We start from the raw sequence: 19,802 nt of genomic DNA, 5'->3' as shown, positions 1-19,802 counted from the left end.
CAGTCAAAGATGGAAGAGACTATGAAAAGATGAGTTGAATCGATATGGATGTGTTTCACGAGAGCAGAGGAAACTCCTTCGTGGTGGGAAAGGGATCGGGTGTTCCGTCTCATCTTAGTTCCCGGTTTGTCTGGATTTTCGATGGATGAATAAGAAGGAAAATGCAACTCTTGGATTTTAAAGAAAATGAAGCATGTCGACTTTTTTTTGGCAGTAACGTTTACGTCGTGGTATGAACAGTGGATCTATGAATGAAAGACACGTGTCATGATGACTTTTCTTGGCATTTGTTGTGCGAGGATGATCTTGGCTAATAGACAAGGAAGCCATAAATAGAGAACATAATTTCAAACCGATGTGTCATGCAGTTAGTTATGATGCGTTTGTTTCACTAAAAATCTCATGATATACAAATTTTTTTAATGAAAATCATTTTCAAGGAACTGGTTTGTTTTCATTTGTCCTTCGTGAATTTTGTTTATGGAATTACACCAAGAATTTATGTGTTAAAGAGATTAAATCTTGTGGTAAGATTTGTTTAATTCCTGTGTGAGATTAAGAGATTGTTTCATGAGGAATTGTGGACCTAAACACTGTGTGAGTTATCGAGTCTAATTGGAGCTTGGGTAACTTGAGTATAATTGTAATCTCCATTGTATCGATTGATTTATAGTAGAATTCTTTGCTGCTCTCCTTGTCCGAACAACATAAATCTGGCATTCAGTTTATTTTCTTGTTCTTTCGATTTTGCTGTTCGATAGCTTGCTTTCGCAACAGTGCAAGTCGTCGATAGATGACGAGAGCGACATCGAATAGGAACGTTCATTCTGATTTGAATTTTATGAGGGCAAACTGGAAAATGAAACTAATAGTTAGGGTAATTTTGAAAGAAAAAGTTTATAAACCTTAAAACTTGCCTTCCGAAAATGCTGAAAGCTTAAGGTAAATCTCAATGCTACCATTTCCCTAAAGTGTTCCAAAAAATTGCTAAACTCCCTAAATTTTTCCCAATGGGCTTTAGAGGCCCAAAGCTCAACGTGAATAATCTACTAACACCGCTGCCGCCACAGAAGATGTTGAAGAAGAAGAGGAAGAGGAAATGGAGAGAGTCAGTCCTGGAGAGGATTTGAACCGCGTCTTGGACTAACCTTAATATGCATACTGGAGCATCAACGAGTACAGATGGTGCTAGAGACACGGAGACTCGCGATTTGCGAATGTCATATTCAGACGTCTCGATCTCAATAAAAGTCTATTACACTGTCATATATTAATTAAATAACATTCACCTCTAGCGGACAAAAAAACAAAGAAATAGCAAACAAATTGTATTATTGGGAGGTGGAATTCAACTGGGCTAAATCTCAAAGTATACAACTATGCAGTTGTTAAATTTTAAGGTCGGCTGGCTTTGATGCCATTTGCCATATACGGAAGGTCGTTTGGTTTCCGTTGAAGACGTGATTTAAGTTCATTCGTGCGTGTTAAATGACGTCAGTATCAGTCTTTCTGCAAAGAAGAGCATAAAGAACTACATCTGAGAAGCAAAAGCAGATTAGTACAGATTTGGAAATCTTGCGAGTAGTTTGATTAATATACCATATACTTAGTCTGAAGCCTGAACAATTTGATGGACGATTTAATTTTCAACAAAATGAAAAGCGTTAAGTACCAGAGAACACGAAAGTGTGGCAACTCGAACATAGAGGCTAGGCATAAGCAAGAAAGACCACCAGGATTTTCAGTTGAGCAGTCCTTGGAGTTTAACAAAAATGCCGCCCATCTCATAGGTCATGTTATACATTCATAGAGGGAAAAGTGTCAAAAAAGTCCTAAACCTTTTTTTAGTGCCAATTAAGTCATAAACCTTTCGCATTGGTGCCAATTAAGTCATAAACCTTTTTTTGATGCCAATTCAATCCTAAACCTTTTGCATTGATGCCAATTCAGTCCTAAACCTTTTGCATTTATGCCAATTCAGTCCTAAACCTTTTGCATTTATGCCAATTCAGTCCTAAACCTTTTGCATTTATGCCAATTCAGTCCTAAACCTTTCGCATTTGTGCCAATTCAGTCCTAAACCTTTTTTTGGTGCCAATTAAGTTTTAAACCTTTTGCACTGATGCCAATTCAGTCCTAAACCTTTTGCATTTCTACCAATTTAGTCCCAAACCTTTTTTTGGCGCCAATTCAGTCCTAAACCCTTTGCATTTGTGCCAATTCAGTCCTTCGACACGTGAATAGCTATTAGCCGGAAAGACTAAATTGGCACCAATGCAAAAGGTTTAAAACTATCCAATGTAAAAGGTTTAGGACCGAATTGGCACCAAAAAAAGGTTTAGGATTGAATTGACACAATTGCAAAAAGGTTTAGGACTGAATTGACACAAATGCAAAAGATTTAAGACTGAATTGACACCAAAAAAAGGTTTATGACTAAATTGATACAAATGCAAAAGGTTTTTAACTGAATTAGCACAAAAAAAAGGTTTAGGACTAAATTGGTACTAATGCAAAAGGTTTAGAACTTTTTTGACACTTTTCTTCTTTCATAGAATATCAATCTATGTAATGGTGGAAGAGTAACATTGCTGGGAACCATTTCTGTGTGAGTTCAATGAGAGATGACACTGATCTTCCAAGTTACACGTGTGATTACATACAGCCTTCAGAGAGCATTTGATCTACCAATTTGAAATTCTCATATCATTCTTGCGAATTGCTATGATTCTCAGTTAAATCCGCCTAACTGTTCTCTCCACTTTCACTGTAACTCTTAAGAAAAACATATTCCATCTAAAGAAAGGCATGACAATTACCTCAAGAAGTACAGTCGTGCATTACCACTTTACAATGTGTTACTGCTTTCCTCTGAATTCTCTAGTATTGTCTCCTCGAGGCTTCTATCGGAATTCAACGCCATCATTTCCCAATGTTGCAATGGTGGTTGTGTTGGAGAATACAAGATGGGCTTTGGCGGCATTTGCAGTGAATCAAAATTTCCTTCCAGCATTTCTATCACTTTCACAATTGGAGGTCGGTCAGATGGACTGGTTTGAATGCACCACAAACTCACAATCATCATCTTCTTCACTAGCACTTCCTCCTCCTCTGTCGCATTCATCGGCAATTTTAGATCTTTGCCAGGCTCTAAGCTCCTATAAATCCATTCTGGAAAGTACATTTCACTCTCGTTGGAAACTTCCATGTCGGAATTTCTGAAGCCTACCATTTCAAGAACCAACATTCCATAACTATAAACATCAGACTTGTGAGAGACTCTCCCCAAGTTTCGGAAAACAACTTCTGGTGCAATAAACCCAACAGTTCCTCTCATGCCGAGAGTTGATACGGCACTCTCTTGCCCATGACAAAGTTTAGCAAGGCCAAAATCCGAAATCTTGGGGATAAAATCTACATCAAGCAAGATGTTTTGAGGTTTTATATCGAAATGCAAGATTCTGGTATTGCAGCCTCGGTGCAGATACTCTAGCCCATGAGCAATGCCAATTGCAATTTGATATAGTATCTTCCATTCCAAGGAACTACTCATATGTAAAGCTCTTCCAAAATATATGAACTTATCCAATGAACCATTAGGCATGTAATCGAATATTAGAGCTCTTTTCTTCCCTTCGTAACAAAAACCTAAAAGAGTTATCACATTAACGTGAGAAGTTCTACTAATGCTGACCACTTCATTGATAAATTCTTCTGGGCTACTTTTTGACTCTAAGAGAATTTTCACTGCCACGAGACAACCATCTCTCATCTGCCCTTTATACACTGCACCAAATCCTCCTTGACCGAGTTTCTCTGAAAATGAGTTTGTCATTTTCTTCAGATCAATATATCGGTATCTTCTTGGAACAAGAGATCCATGGATTCCCATCAATTTCTCAACATCACGATCTTTCTCACTGTGGAAGAGTAGAACCTTCCAAGAGAAGATTCCAGTTTTAATCTTGAGGACGAAAATGATGGCAATTGCAGATACTGAAACACCAATAATAACAAGAACTCCAGCTGTCCTTTTCAGCCATTGAAATATATCAGCGATTTACCCAAGTCAGAGATACAAATTCAGTGATAAATAAGAGATGGTTTACCTGGGGACGATATAAGCCGCGTCTTGGATCCTGGAAAAGGAAAATCTATTAGTTCCCTGGTTGACTACCGTTACAGGAATCCGACGCAAATTTATCTTAAGAAATTTGGTGAAACTCTTTTTTTTTTTTTTTTTTGATTTTAGTGCTTCAGTAAAAACATAATCACGTCGTTTATCTCAACAGATGGACCTTTAAAAAAACTAAAGGTACTTAGGTCCAAGAGACGCAATTCCCATCTCTTACCCCGTGAAGCTGCATCATTGAAGCCCAACAAACTAACTTCTTTCAGCCGATATATAATTGTTGCAGCTGGTTTAATAGGGAAATGAAGAAGAGAGAAGAGATGGAAACAAAATCGGGAAAACATAAAAGGGAAGCGAACCACATGAGAGAGAGAGAGAGAGATGGGGGGTTTCAGTTCCAGCTCAACGGGAAAATCTTAAAACATTGGATTTACACCGTTCTCGGAGCCCTTTGTAAGTGTTAAAATATGTCTCAAGTTTAAGTCAATGAACGAAATCTAACCCGAAATAAGTTGAATATTTATGGACGTTCGTGGTGGCATTGCCATGGAAATCATATTTCTTGTTCGATATAATATAAGACTCCGTTCGTTTCGCGGAAAATGTGACATTTCTTGAAAATATTTTTCAGGAAGCTATTTTCCAGAAAAATGACAATATTTTCCGGTGTTCAGTTGAAAAATGAAAATGAATTGAAAAATATTTTCCATCGTCGGTATGGAAAATCTGATTTAATTTTTCTCCTTACACTCCTTTTAATAGTTTTTTTTTTATTTTCATTTTTTTAAAAAAATCGAATTTTTAATTATTTTTATCCTTAAATTATTTTTTAATTCTGAATTTTTTAATAATTTTTTATATTTCTGTAATTTTATTTTTTTCTCTTCTTTTTTTTTCATTTTTTTCTTCCTTTGTTGGTCGCCGGCCACGGCAACGGCTAGTGACCAGCCTCGGGTGAGGCTCGGCCTCGCTCGCCCGAGGCCAAGCCTTGCCTCGCCAGATCCGATAAGGCGCGGCTCGAGCTCGCAGGCCTCAACCAAGGCCGAGCCTAGCCTCGCCTTGCCTTGCCTTGCCTCGTTAGATCCAGCTAGGCTCGAGGCCTTGCGAGTGGCGAGCTCGCTAGAAAAGGAATCGCAAGGCAGCAGCAAGGCTAAAGGCCTTTGGCGACGCTCGAGCGTCGCTAATCTGCGAGGCTCGAGCCTCACCGCCCTCTGGCAACCCTCGAGCGTCTCCAATCTAGCGAGCTCAAGCCTTGCCGATCTATGGCGAGGCTCGAGCTCGCCTATGGCTAGTCGCCAGCCAAAGAAAAAGGAAAAAAAGAAAAGAAAAGAATAAAAATACAAATAAAAATAATTCAAAATTAGAATTTTAATAAAATAAAAAATAATTAATAATTAATAATTAAAAATAAAAGGTGAAAGAAGGAGGAGGAAATCATTCTCCTCACTTTTGAAGGTATTTTGTCCAATGAGGGAAAATATTTTCCTTGACTACTTTATTTTTCATGAAATGAACGTCGGAAAATGGAAATTACGGAAATCAATTTTCTTGCTGTGCGTTGAAGATGGTGGACAGTGTCAGGGAAAGAAGAAAGAAAAAAAAAATATACGCACGAAATTGGTTTCTACGTTGAAGTCAGCAAGGAAAATATAAAAGAGGAAAGTTTACCATGGACTTTCCTCAACTTTCCTTTTTTTATGTGGGACTCGGTTCGAGGAAGGTTGTTTTCTTTCTATTATATATATGGGCTAATTTGTTTCTTGTGAAAAAAAAGGGTGAGAGGTGCGCAGTTGCTGGTGAAAATAGCAGCGTGGGTCTTCGTGAAATTTAACTGCAGTGAAGTTTTCTTGTGAATTACATCCAACAAAATTACTGTGAAAGCCGATTAAATCTTATGGTAAAATTTGTGAATAATTTCTTCTGAGAGATTGATAAATATATTTATAATTCCTTCATGAGATTGAGATATTATTTCGTGAGAAATCGTAGAGTTAAAAACTGTGTGAGTTATTGAGTGTAATTGGGGTTTGGAAACACGAAAGTGTTTGAGTGACTAGAATGTAGTTGTAATCTCCGTTGTATCGCTTGATCTATAATGAAATTCGTTATTGCTCTCTCCACGTGAACGTAGGTCACTATGACCAAATCATGTAAATCTAGTGTCCGATTTATTTTTTTTGTTCTACTTATTTTATTGTTCGATTGTTTGTTTCCTCAACAGTAAGAACTCGAAGGATTAATTCATCTAATTGAATAAATTTTCTTGGTAAAGCTGTAATTTAGGATTAGTTCGGATTTTAGGTTTACTCGGTTGATTCTAAAGATTGTTGAGCTGTGAAATCATGTTGTAAAGAAGCTTTTGGGTATCGTGGAACCGTGAGATTTTATAAAAGTCTATTTGGGGTCACAATTTGATTGGGGTGATATTTTTAAATTTGTTGCACATTGTGGGAACCATATTGGAAAAAGCTGTATTTGGTGCCGGTTTTCACCCGTCTCCGACCATCTTTTAAGTCAAGCGAGTTGGCATTATAAGTATGTCTAGTAAGCTTTTCAATTGCTCCGGAACCACATGAAACGGGCGTTGGAGGAGCTCAAACGCTCGTTTAAGCTTTCCAACTACCGCTGGCAACAGTAGTTGTTTTACTTTGGGCTAGCTTTTCGTTGTTGCGGCTGAGTTGTTTTGTTATTGAATAAGCTTAGTTTAGTTAGTCTTGGTTAACTTAATTATATACCGGATTTTGATATTTGTTTCTCACTCAATTATTAAGATTTCAAGTTTTTCCGCTCAAATTAGCTTTTGTTGATTTGCATTTTCAAGTTAATGGTGCTTATCTCTTCTATGATTTGGAAACTAATCTCTTGAAAATTATAAGAAATGTATATGTTATAATTTATGAAAGAGTCGTCACACAGTGTGGTAAATGATAAAAGTACAAAAAGTCCTAAAACTTATAATGAAAACGTGATTATTTAAAACTTCCAAAAAGTACAATTAAATCTTAAAACTTATCAAATTGATGTAATCAACTCATTTCGTTAACTCCATCCAACTTGGCCATCAAAAAATACAAACATGGCTTTTTTGTTATTTTGTCCCTCCTACGTGGCATTAATGTTACTAAAGCATGAAGCATAGGACTAAAAGGAAGGCATTTTTGTCCAAATTCTAATTTTTTTTAACCCAAATTATAGTTAAATTAGATTAAAAATATAAAAAAGGCTAAACCTTTTTTTTTAAAGAAAAACATACAAAGAAAAGAAGAAAACAACCCACAGGCGAGGGCATGTAGGCCTTCCCCTGTGGGGCGCTGCCGCCTTGTCACCATTGCTAGAAATGGCCAGCGAGGGTTGTCGGCTCTCCCTTAGATTTGGGCAAGGTTCGGTAACCCTCACCCCAGGGTCAGCCATGCTCACCTAGATCTATGTGAGCGTCGCAATCCTCTCCTAGATATGGACGAGAGCCGTTGGCAATCACCAAGGATTCCAAAAGCCCTGTCGGCTAGGGGTGAGCACGGTCTCAGTCCAATTCGGCAACCAAACCGGACCGAACCAACCAGTTTTAGGCGATTCTCGTGGGAACCGGGAACCAAAATGTTAAACCGGCGAAAACCGATCCGGTTCCCGATTCCTTGGGCGGAATCGGCTACCTAAACCCTCAATAAAATTTCGAGTCCTCTCCTATCTTCTATTTTTCATCAGACACAAACTTGGGTGTGTAAAAGCTAAGCCCTTGTTCACTGCTCGCACAGTCAGGCTTCCGCTCGCCGCTCATCCAGCAGCTCGCGACGCCCTCGGTTCATCTCTCTCGTGCTCGTCGCTCACCACTCACTTCTCAATCTTCCCTCTCTCTTTCTCACTGCTCGCTCCTCTTCGCTCATCGCTCAATCTCGCTCTCACCTCTCTCTCTCTCTCTCGCTTGATGTTCAGTCCCGGCAATCGTCTCCGTCGCTTGTCGCCATCGTCACGCAAGGAAGCCCTTGTTCTTTGCACATGAGAACGAAGTAAATTTCTTGGTTCTTTGGTTTATCTTTTCTTATGCTTTGGTGAGACCAATGGTGTTGTGGATTTGGACGTGAGTCTGAGCTTTGAGGTTTTGCTTGTTGATAGCAGGCAATTTCATTATTAAGTATTATGCATAATCAGTACATTAAAAATTTCATTATTAAGTATAGTTAAAGAGTGTTTCAGGAGCACCTATTTACAAAATCTTACTATTATTATTGTTGTTGTTGTCGTCGTCGTCGTCGTTCGTGGTTCGTATCATGTATAACATGAAATGAATTGGTGCATCTCCACTCTAGCTCATAGCAATTCAAGTACCACGAAAAACCCCAAAATAGTACACATGTAACAATTTACCCCAACCTAAATTTTTTATCACGAAAAATCTCAAACTGGTACGCATGTGATAAATTTACCCTAACCTAATTTTTTGACCACCAATAGCTCCAAACTGGTACATTTGTGATAAATTTACCCTTCGTTAGTTTCTGTTAGATTGGATTAATACGAAAAACTACAAACCAGTACACCTGTGATAAATGGAGGGTAAAATCCAAGACTGGTATACTCGTCAACTATCACGTGTCATCCACCTCAGTAATTTAATGGTAAAATTTAACGGAAACTACTTGGAGGTAAATTTGTCACAGGTGTACCAGTTTGGGGGTTTTTTGTGGTCAAAAAATTAATTTAGTGTAAATTTATCATAAATGTATCAGTTTTGGATTTTTCGAGGTATTAACCCTATCAATTTTCGAAAGACAGTTTTTTAGTTTTTCCAAGTGCATATCCTTCCCACTACTTGGGAAGAGGGAAAACTAGAAAGAAAAGTCTCACTAATTCTTCATGGGTGGCCTTTGTTGATCAATCTTTCCTTACCGTGGAAAACAACTAAAGCATATTATGTAATCACAATATAGTCGCCGACTATAAAGTATAATTAAATGGTGCCTCCGGAACATTTGTTAATAAGACCCTATTATTGTTATTATTTATTATTATTATTATTATTAGTGATTCATATTATGTATAACATGAAATGAATTGGTGCATCTCCACTGAGCTCATAGCAATTTTCAAACGACAGTTTTTTAGTTTTTTCCAGTGCATATATTTCCCACAACTTGCGAAAAAATTATAAAGAAAAGTCTAACTAATTGCTAAAATTATAAAGAAAAGTCTCACTAATTGTTTGTGGGTGGCCTTTGTTGACGAATCTTTCCGTATCATTAAAAACAACTTAGAATAATATTTAATAACAATTTAGGCGGTAGCCGCAGGCCATCTTTGACTGCGGAAGAGCGACCGTTGAAGCCTTGAGGAAGTCAACATCAAGGGACAGAACAAGGAAGGAAGAGAAGAGTTCAAGAACGCTAATTGGGGGAGCGAGTAGTGAAACGCGCCGGAATCATCCATTATCCGGCATAAGTAATACTGCGAGGTTGGGAGTTCCATGATCATCAGATAATTCTTGAGATACCGTGGGATTTGATCTAGTAAATTGAGTATTAGGCAATAATTTCTGGAAGAGTTTGGTCGGCATGAACACAGAGCAAAGAATTTTTAGGAGACATGGATTATCCCAACTTCACAGGCACAACATCATACGAATCACTTAAACGAGTTTGCCCATCCTAACATCTTAAGCCTAATCAGATAGTGAAAGCGATTAGATGTTATCTATGATTTTCATGTTCTTCACTTTAATTCAAATTGGGATCAGCTATACTTATCAAGTCAATAGGAGTTTTCTATCCCAGCCCGAGCCATCAGTCAGGACCAAATTATCATAGGAATGTTCGAAGTACGGTCTAGGATAATAACTGGCATACCTGGGCATATGGAAGAGTAGGGCTTGTCCGGGCAATAGCACTTGAAATCACCAGAACTATTATCCCGTCCACACTGCCCGCCTGAAGCGAGGCAGCCGCTGCATTGACTGGCCACCGTCCACTGCAGCCCAAAGCCCTCATCAATGGCTGACACTACAGTCGTGTTGGTCGGGGTTGTGGTCATCTCTATCCCCTCAATGGCCGACTGGTTCGCAGCCAAAACCACACTGGTTTTGCAGGCTCCAAAGTAACTTGTTATGTTCGAGAGATCGAAGCCGTTAGAAGTCGTGATATCGCTAACGTTCTTTGTTATGAAGTAACCGATGACTTTGGTGTTGTTGATGGTGCAGTTGAACTGGCTGCTGATAATCGCTGACCATACCTGACTCGTGCTTCCCCCACACCCATAGTACAGAGTCAGGTTGCTGGCCACGGTGTCTGAGGTGTAAGCGAATGGGGTGGTGATGTCCTGGGTGGTATTGATAAAAGAGGCTGGGCAGATATTATTCCAGTAATCATTTCGGGCAATAGTCATCTGTGAGGTGCCATCGACCCGAAGGACCCGATGGTCTTGGTTAGATATGGTGATCAGTGGAGTCGTGTTGTCCTGACAAGTCAGCTCGAACTCGGGCAGGCCGCAGTAGGAGGCGCGGTTCAACCCCCAGAAGGGGTAACTGATGTTTTGCAGGTCGCCGCATTGGATGGTGGAGCTGCAGTTCAGGTAGCTCGCGTCGTCCGCGCAGCACGCCGTCGGAGCTCGGATCAGGATCAGGGTGGTTGCGATCACGAAGCACAGTGAAAGATCCCAAAAGGGATGGCGATGGGGATGCATCATCATCTTTTGGAGGAACTTTTTTTTGGTGAGATGCAGAGGAAAGGAGAGACAAATAAGGTTGGGGATGGGCAAGTGAAAAGGGAGGGGGATGAGGAAGATGAAATGACACGGTTTTCATGCGTGAATAGTCATAGATCACGATTATAAAACTAGTGGAGAGTTTTGACAAAGAAGAAGAGGTAGAAATTGACCGAATAGAAGCTTCTGTCGGGAAAAGGATATCGCATTGCCGGTCAAATGTGAAGATGCCTGACCCAGACTCGATCGAATGGGGGTGATTTGTTCGTCCAATTTCCAAGCGTCCTTATTGTATAATCGGTCGACGCAGCGGAAGCGGATTATAACTTTGCAATTAAGTCGGGAGCTATAGATATTCGACGGAGAAATAAAACAAGGAACAATAAAAAGACACGAGCAATTTAAGTGGTTCGGTCCGAATGTCGGAACCTACATCCACGGGGAGAGCCAGTAAATAATTCACTAATAAATCGAAGAATTACAAGGTTATAATCACTCACGCTCAAGTATTTCTCAGCCCTAATATATACCTAATACCCATAGTATTTAATAACTCAACTCAATGGACTTGATACCGCACAAATCTCTCCAAGCTCACGCCTTTGTTCGTTTCTTGAGCTCTCTCTCATCGCACTATTTTGAACTCACAATGAGCTCTCTCTAGTTATACACAGGGAGGAGCCCGCACCCACTTATTACGCATGAAGAAGTCTTCCCTTCTTTTCGGTTGCCAGAGGAAATCAATGAATACAACAAAACAAGCCCACACCTTTTTGATAGATACATAATAGGGTTAATACTACGAAAAACCCTAAATTAATACACATGTAACAAATTTACTTCAAATTAATTTTTTGACCATCAAAAATCTCAAACTGGTATACTTATGACAATTTTATCCCGAACTAATTTTTTGACCATCAAAAATCTCAAATCGGTACATCTATGACAATTTTACCCCGAATTAATATTTTGACCACCAAAAATTTCAAACCGGTACATTTGTGACAATTTTACCCTTTTTTAGTTTCTGTTAAATTTTACTGTCAAATTGCTGAGTTTGATGATACATGGTAGTTGATGGGTGTACCAATTTGGGGTTTTACCCTTCTGTTCGTCACAATTTACGAATTTTTGGTTTTTCGTTATATTAATCCAATTTAATGGAGGGTAAATTTATCACAAGTATACTAGTTTGGGATTTTTGGTGGTAAAAACATTAGTTCAGGGTAAATTTATCACAGACATACCAATTTTGGATTGTTGGTGGTCAAAAAATTAGTTTGGGATAAAATTGTCACAAGTGTACCAGTTTAAGATTTTTTGTGGTCAAAAAATTAATCTTGAGTAAATTTATCATAGGTATACCAGTTTGGAATTTTTTATAGTCAAAAAATTAGTTCAGAGTAAAACTATCATAAATGTATCAGTCTTAGGTTTTTCATAGTATTAACCTTATATAATATTATCAAAGGTAGGGCCCCCTTCATTTATGTGTACAGAGAAGAATTCATCTTCTCGGTTCATGCAACTCCTTATAATGTCAATTGGAGTCTTCTTCATTAAATGTGCAGCCTGTGGAAATCTCGCGCAAGAAGGAAATTGAAGACTCTGCTGCGTGTTAGTAAAAAAAAGTACCGTCTCATTTGTCTTCAACATGAGAGAACATATCTCACTTGTCTTTAACATATCTCTTTTAAACGAGACCCATGCGCAACTTATAATAAGTACATCTCATGCGGCACCGAACATTAAATGAAAACGTGTGCAGCCGAATCCGCAAAATCAGCAAGATGACGTGCATAAATAATTTTAGTCATCGGGTATTATTCAATAGCTCAAGCTCGAGATATAATTGAACAGTCCAAAGCACGAAATCTAAGATTGTCTTCATCTCTGACTCTGGCCTGAGCATTTCCGTTACCTTTATTTAATTTGACTGACCCAAAAAATTTTTTATATTTTTGTTAAAGACGCGTGGCATCATCGATGTGACTTTTCTCTTCCCTTTTGCTTTTTTTTTTTTCATTTCCATGCATGCTCCCCTTATTACTATACATCTTCTTCGAGCTTAACCACAACTGGGATCATCATCATTGGTCACCCGCCAACCAAGCTTCCGGAGCAATGTCACGCCATCGCCAATCCCTTCCCGACCATTGGCAGCCACCGGCGTCACCTCTGGCGAGCCCAAACAAGATCCCTGGTTTCGACTCACTGTTTTTGGAGCTCCAAGCAGCCATTTTCTCAGCTACTATAGTCGTGGGGCTGTCCTTGCAACTTCTTATGCTCGTCTCGTGCCTTACCGACGTCTAAGGAAGGGCCAGCGATTCCTACACCCACACCTGCCGATCGAGACCCAAGAGCCTCTGTTTTTGCGCTCTTTTGATTAGCGTCCTTCTCTGGTGTTGAATTTTGGACAATCACAAAAGAAATAACACACAAGAATTAACGAGGTTCAGCAATAAGCTTACGTCCTCGGACAAATCTCTCACGGTGTTTCTCTCCTTTTTGTCGTGAGTTTTGCTTTGCCATTATTCTTTCTTTTATACAGAATTAAGTTGCTACAACAAAGGTAACAAGCAACCTGAAATAGGAAAACACTCCTAAATAGGTAGTAAGATAAAAAATACAATATTGACAATATCTCTTTTCCTAGAATAGGAGATCCAATCCCGCAACACTCCCCCTCAAGTTGGAGCGAAGACATTGTCAAAGGTCAACTTGTTCACCATATCTTGGAATGCTCCTTTGGGAAGAGCTTTGGTGAAAATATCCGCAAGCTGATCTTCACTGCGAATGTAAGGAGTCTCAATTGTCTTATCTTGAACCTTCTCCCTCACGAAGTGACAATCCACCTCTATGTGTTTAGTCCTCTCATGAAAAACAGGATTAGAGGCAATGTGTGTTGCTGCTTGGTTGTCACAAAACAACTTTGTAGCTTTAGTCGTAGTCTCACATCCCAATTCCTGAAGCAATAATCGTAGCCATACAATTTCGGATGTTGTGGTAGCCATGGCCCTGTACTCGGCCTCTGCACTAGAACGAGCAACAACATTTTGCTTTTTGCTTTTCCAAGTAACAATATTTCCACCCACAAATGTGCAAAAACCTGTCATAGATTTCCTATCCACAGGATTTCCAGCCCAGTCTGCATCAGTATACCCAACAATTTCTGTGTGACCATTATTCTTCATCAATATTCCTCTTCCTGGTGAAGCTTTTAAGTACCGAAGCAGGTGGTTTATCAATTCCATATGCCCCTGTGTTGGATTCTGCATAAACTGACTCACATAACTGACAGAATAAGCAATATCAGGCCTAGTAATGGTTAAGTAAATTAGCCGTCCTACTAGTCGCTGAAATTGCCCAATATCCTGTAATGGTGTATTATTAGAAACAAACTTACTGCTATAATCCATAGGTATATTGGCCGGTTTGACTCCAAGCTTGCCAGTTTCCTTTAGCAAGTCAAGAACATATTTTCTTTGCGATAAGAATATTCCTCTGTGAGAACTTGCCACTTCAATACCCAAGAAATACTTCAATTTGCCAAGATCTTTAATATCAAATTCCTTGCTCAAATGAAGTTTGAGTGTTTCAATTCCATATGAGTTACTACCAGTAATAACAATGTCATCGACATAAACTAGAATGACAACAATACCTTGATTGTCGGCTTTAGTAAACATCGACGAGTCTGCAGCACTTCTTTTGAAGCCGAACTTGATGAGTGCCGAACTGAGCTTACCGTACCAGGCTCTAGGCGACTGTTTAAGTCCATATAATGCTTTCTTTAATCTACACACAACTCCATCCTTATTTTGCAAGGGATGTCCTGGAGGAAGACCCATATACACTTCTTCTTCTAAATCTCCATGAAGGAAGGCATTTTTTACATCCATATGAAACAAAGACCATCCACAATTAACAGCTATAGATACTCTTACCGTGTTCATTTTTACCACTGGTGTGAAGGTCTCTTTGTAGTCTATCCCATATGTCTGAGTGTATCCTTTGGCAACAAGGCGAGCTTTATATCTCTCAATAGAACCATCACTATTATACTTGATTCTGTAAATCCATCGACATCCAATAGTGTTTTTTTCCTTTGGCAATTGTACCAACTCCCAAGTGTGATTACGATCCAAGGCTTGAAGTTCATCTTTCATGGCGTCAATCCATACACCTTTATCCTTTGCTTCCAAGTAGCTAGTAGGTTCCTGTTGCTCCTCAATAGCAGATAAAAAACTGAAGTGGTTATGAGAAATTTTGTCATACCCAATAAATTTCTGGATAGGATGATGAACAGTGTAATAAGTGGAGAAATCCCGAAGACATGTTGAAGGTCGAGTAACACGTGATGACCTTCGAAGTGAAATAGCTGTTGGCACCTCTTCTGCTGCATTTTCATTCATTATACCCTCAGGAACAACTTCTGGATTAGCAGCTGGGAAGGCATCACTGTTAGCGGTGATATCAGAATCACGTGAGTGGTCATGAACCACTTCTGGGCATGAGCCTGCAGGACTCCTGACATATGGCATCTCCTCGGGCGATATTGGGACAGGAACAAAATCAAGATAGAATTCTCTATAGTCATCAGTGTACTCCCCCTGAGTTTGGTTCCTGTCAGAGAAGAACATGTGAGCTTCATCAAAAAACACATCACGAGAGATATATACTCGGTGGGTACTCAGGTCGTAACACCGGTAGCCTTTCTTGACGGAGGAATACCCAACAAACACACATTTCCTAGCACGAGGATCAAGTTTACCACCGGTTTGAGAATGAACATAGCAGATGCACCCAAATACCCTCAAATGAGAAAGGTCGAATTTCCGACCATGTAACACTACCATAGGGGTCGTGTAGCCCAAAACCCAACTAGGGAGTCGGTTAATTAAGTAACAAGCCGTGAGAACAGCATCGGCCCAATAGGTTTTTGGCAAGTGACCGGAGAACAATAAAGCCCGAGTTACTTCAAGAATATGGCGATTTTTTCTTTCAGCAATGCCATTCTGTTGAGGAGTACCAACACAGGAGGTCTGATGAAGGATGCCCAAGTTGTGTAAAAAATTTTGAAACTGTTGATTAGTATATTCAGTGCCATTGTCTGTACGGAGAACTTTCACAGCAGTATTAAACTGATTTTTTACCATGCTGCAAAATTCTTGAAAGACACGAAGAACTTCAGTCTTTGACTTAAGAATATAAAGCCAAGTAGCTCGAGATTTATCATCAATAAATGTGACAAAATAGTGAAAACCTTCCGTAGAAATAATAGGAGAACTCTAAACATCAGAATGTACTAAACCAAACAATTCAGTACATTTATTTGTGCTAAGAGAAAAATGCAGTCTATGCTGCTTAGCAAAGTGACAAGGATCACAAGTGCTAGAATCATGACTGAGGGACAAGTCAAGAATACGGAGTACGCGATCAGAGGGATGACCCATGCGCCAATGCCATAAGCGAGACGTGTCGGCAACAGCCTTACTTGCCATCGAAACTGCAGGGTGAGACTCCAACATGTACAACCCATTCTTCAGTGTGCCTTCACCAATCATCCTCTTGGTAGTGCGATCCTGGAAGAGCACCTTTTGCGGAGTAAAAATAACATTGCAATTCCACTGTTTAGCACACTTACTGACTGACATCAAATTAGATGATAATGTAGGGACCAATAAAGCCTCAGACTGTTTTGAAAAAAATTGGAGCTGTCCACTCCCCGTAGTAGGAACTTGCCCACCATTAGCAATAGTAATAGCAGGATGTAAACTACTTGAAGTAATATTAGATAATACATAGGGAGAATGACACATGTGGTCTGTGGCCCCAGAATCAACTATAAACTGAGTGTGAGAAAGAGCAGAATTAGCATACACATTACCCGAAGCCTTAGCAAGATTTGCAGTGCTCGAGGTGGTAAAAGAAGCTTCTCCCTGACCATGGGTTTGAAGTAATTGCTGGACTTGAAGTGCAAGAGATTCCAACTGAGCATTCGGACCTCTGTCTTTGGCGGGACGAAGGTGTGGATAAAGAACCCAACAACGGTCTTTAGAGTGCCCATCACGATCACAGTGATCACAATGAAAGCGAACTGATTTCTTGGATTTTCCCTTGGCAAAACGCACACTGGACACCAAAGCACTAGACTCACCTTGCTGATTTTTTGGTGCGGCACTAGTGGTGATTGTAGCATTGTGGGCCAAGTTTTCCCCCATGGCCGTGAGTGGAGGTGGAGCCAAATTCATGACCCGCTTGTGGGTCTCCTCATTTTGTACAGTAGAGCACACCGAATTAAAGGAGGGAAGCACGGGACTTGATAAAATTTGTTTCTTGGTATCTTCAAACTCAGGCTTAAGACTTGCCAATAACTGAAAAATTTTGTCTTGCTCTTCTCTTTTGATATAATCAGCAATTTTTTGGGTGGCAGGTCGATATTGGCGGAGTTCATCCCATTGTTTTTTCATGTGACCCAGATGTTCAGTAAAGGATTGATTTGCACCTTGCTTGGAATAAGCCAAACCTTGCTGCAATTCAAAAATTCGAGAAGAATTATTAGCTTGGCCATACATCTCATCGAGAGATTCCCACAGAGCTTAAGCAGTATCAGAATAGGCAAAGATCTCATATATTTGAGATTCCATAGAATTGAAAAGCCATGTCATGACATTGTGATCATTGGCTTGCCATTCCTCAAAAGAGGGATCAGACTCTTGAGGAATTTTTGTTCGACCAGTGATGTGACCCAATCGAGATCATCCACCAAGGGCAATCATGATGGCTCGGGACCACGGCAGAAAGTTCCTCCCATTCAGCAACAAGGACGTGAGTCGTTGACTGTGTGCCTCCTGCACAACGGTCTTTGATGACTCCGCAATAGCTTGCTCTTTATCACCCATGGCTCAAAGCAAATAAAAAACAACAACCAACGGGAAATTGCAACAATTTGTGTTGAAGCAGTCTGCAGCAATAACACGAGCAAGCCACCATAAAATCAGTAGGATGTAACCAGCTCTTAATACCATGTTGAATTTTGGACAATCACAAAAGAAATATCACACAAGAATTAACGAGGTTCAGCAATAAGCTTACGTCCTCGGACAAATCTCTCACGGTGTTTCTCTCCTTTTTGTCGTGAGTTTTGCTTTACCATTATTCTTTCTTTTATACAGAATTAGGTTGCTACAACAAAGGTAACAAGCAACCTGAAATAGGAAAACACTCCTAAATAGGTAGTAAGATAAAAAATACAATATTGACAATATCTCTTTTCCTAGAATAGGAGATCCAATCCCGCAACATCTGGCAACCCAGACCGTGGCAATCTCGGTGACAACCCCAACCACATTTGTACACTCCGAAATCGCCAGGACCAGCCCTTTCCGTAGCTCTGCTTTGTTTCGGTGCTCATCGTCATTGAGAGCAAGAACTTGCCTTTCCCGCTTCACAAACGTGGTTGGGCTAAGTGCTTCACTAGTTCGCGTGTTAGACACCTCGGGTAAGCTACTGCTTCAGTTTATTTTAATCTTTTGGTGCGAAAAACCCAGACTTGGATTTTTTCAGCTTCTTTTACTCATTTCAGTTTTGTACAAGATTCGCACACATCGACCGACTAAAAGAAATGGAAATGAACTTGCTCGATTGATCTTAATATGGATTGTGAACGTGAACATTGAGAATTGGAACTTCGTTGAGAAGATGTATTGAGCTGTCTGACTAATTTAGAAAGTACGCAGGTACGCGGTGTCTCCATGGCTTGCGACTCCTCTTCTTTAGACCGTGTTTCTTAATTTTTGTGGACGGCCTCCATCTCCCGGCTACAGAAGGCGATGCATCTGTAAAACTATTGTACGTGTTAATGAAGATGTAAACTGTTGAGGAAAATTCCTAATTAGTTTTGAAGAATGACAAAACAATCTTTTACTGACCACAATTACACTTAAGTTATTTGATGCAGGTAAATGCTGAGTCACCAAACTTAGTCAATGAAAGGACTTTGTTATCAAACTCAAAATTACTCGTCAGATTCAATAAGTGTTATTTCTGGCAAGTTTATGCGAGACAATCAAATTGATATTTTGAGATATTCTAATTGGCAATCACAAGATCGTTCCTTAAACATGAAGAACTACACTTATGGAAACCTTGATTTGATTGTATGGGCGATCAAATCATCCAGAGATAATGGTTATTCTTCTAACGGCTATGCATTTTCTTTTTAGGAAGTTTCTCTAACGGGTTGATTTGGAGATCAATCCTCTGAAGACTGTCTAACGGATAGATTAGAAGTAGAGGAGTATAAAATGAATGCAAACGTCGTACAAGAAGAATAGCCAGAATCGAGAATTCCAAAGTCTGAATAGGGCTTCGATCTTACACACTTGTGATTACTGTATTCCACGTTGTGATTTTAGAAAGAAAATTACTTGAGTGAAGAGTGTATGTGATAGTGCAATCTATCATATGAGAGGCACTGCTCTTATAATTTCTTGGTTTTTCAATAGTGAAACACAGCCAACAGGCTGCCAGCGTGGAGAGCGGACGTAGGTTTGATAAAGCCGAACCACTATAAAGATTTGTGTGCAGTATTCTCTATCCCTAAACTTTCATTTATTATTGTTGATATTATACTGCATACATATCTATCAAATAAGTTCGTTAAAACATCATCTTAGTCATCAGACGCAATCATCTGACGACAACTTATATACAAGTTTGTCATACGTATCCATCTTATATTGATCATACGAGTTGTTGACCTCGATTACATTCATTCCGCACGTTTAAATCATTTAATTTGATAAAATCACATATTCACTCCCTCTAGGTGATAGCACTAGCCGTAACAATTGATATCAGAGCCTAGTGCTCATTTTTTTTTGAAGTGTTATTTTACTTCTGAGCTAACGATTATTGATGGCTAGTAATGCTGATTTAGGTCACAACAACAGACCGTCTTATTTCAATGGAA

At 39.5% G+C, this 19,802-nt stretch overlaps 1 protein-coding gene across 1 annotated transcript; it reads right to left on the bottom strand.

Moving 5' to 3' along the window:
* Window positions 1-1,218: 1,218 nt before the first annotated feature.
* On the bottom strand, window positions 1,219-10,998 carry LOC115681331 (LEAF RUST 10 DISEASE-RESISTANCE LOCUS RECEPTOR-LIKE PROTEIN KINASE-like 2.5). The gene is made up of 4 exons (XM_030605244.2): window positions 9,970-10,998; window positions 4,110-4,139; window positions 2,820-4,026; window positions 1,219-1,537 (listed from the first exon to the last, which is right to left on the bottom strand). Exons 1-3 carry the CDS (start codon window positions 10,805-10,807, stop codon window positions 2,849-2,851), a joined length of 2,046 nt encoding a protein of 681 aa, XP_030461104.2. The 5' UTR covers window positions 10,808-10,998; the 3' UTR covers window positions 1,219-1,537; window positions 2,820-2,848.
* Window positions 10,999-19,802: the final 8,804 nt, after the last annotated feature.

The sequence above is a fragment of the Syzygium oleosum genome, unplaced genomic scaffold, assembly GCF_021117445.2.
Source record: "Syzygium oleosum isolate NSW1041296 unplaced genomic scaffold, Sole_v2.1 Sole_v2.48, whole genome shotgun sequence".
Lineage (NCBI taxonomy): Eukaryota > Viridiplantae > Streptophyta > Magnoliopsida > Myrtales > Myrtaceae > Syzygium > Syzygium oleosum.
The sequence above is the reverse complement of the archived record's forward strand: the minus strand, read 5'-3'. Positions and strand labels throughout refer to the sequence as shown.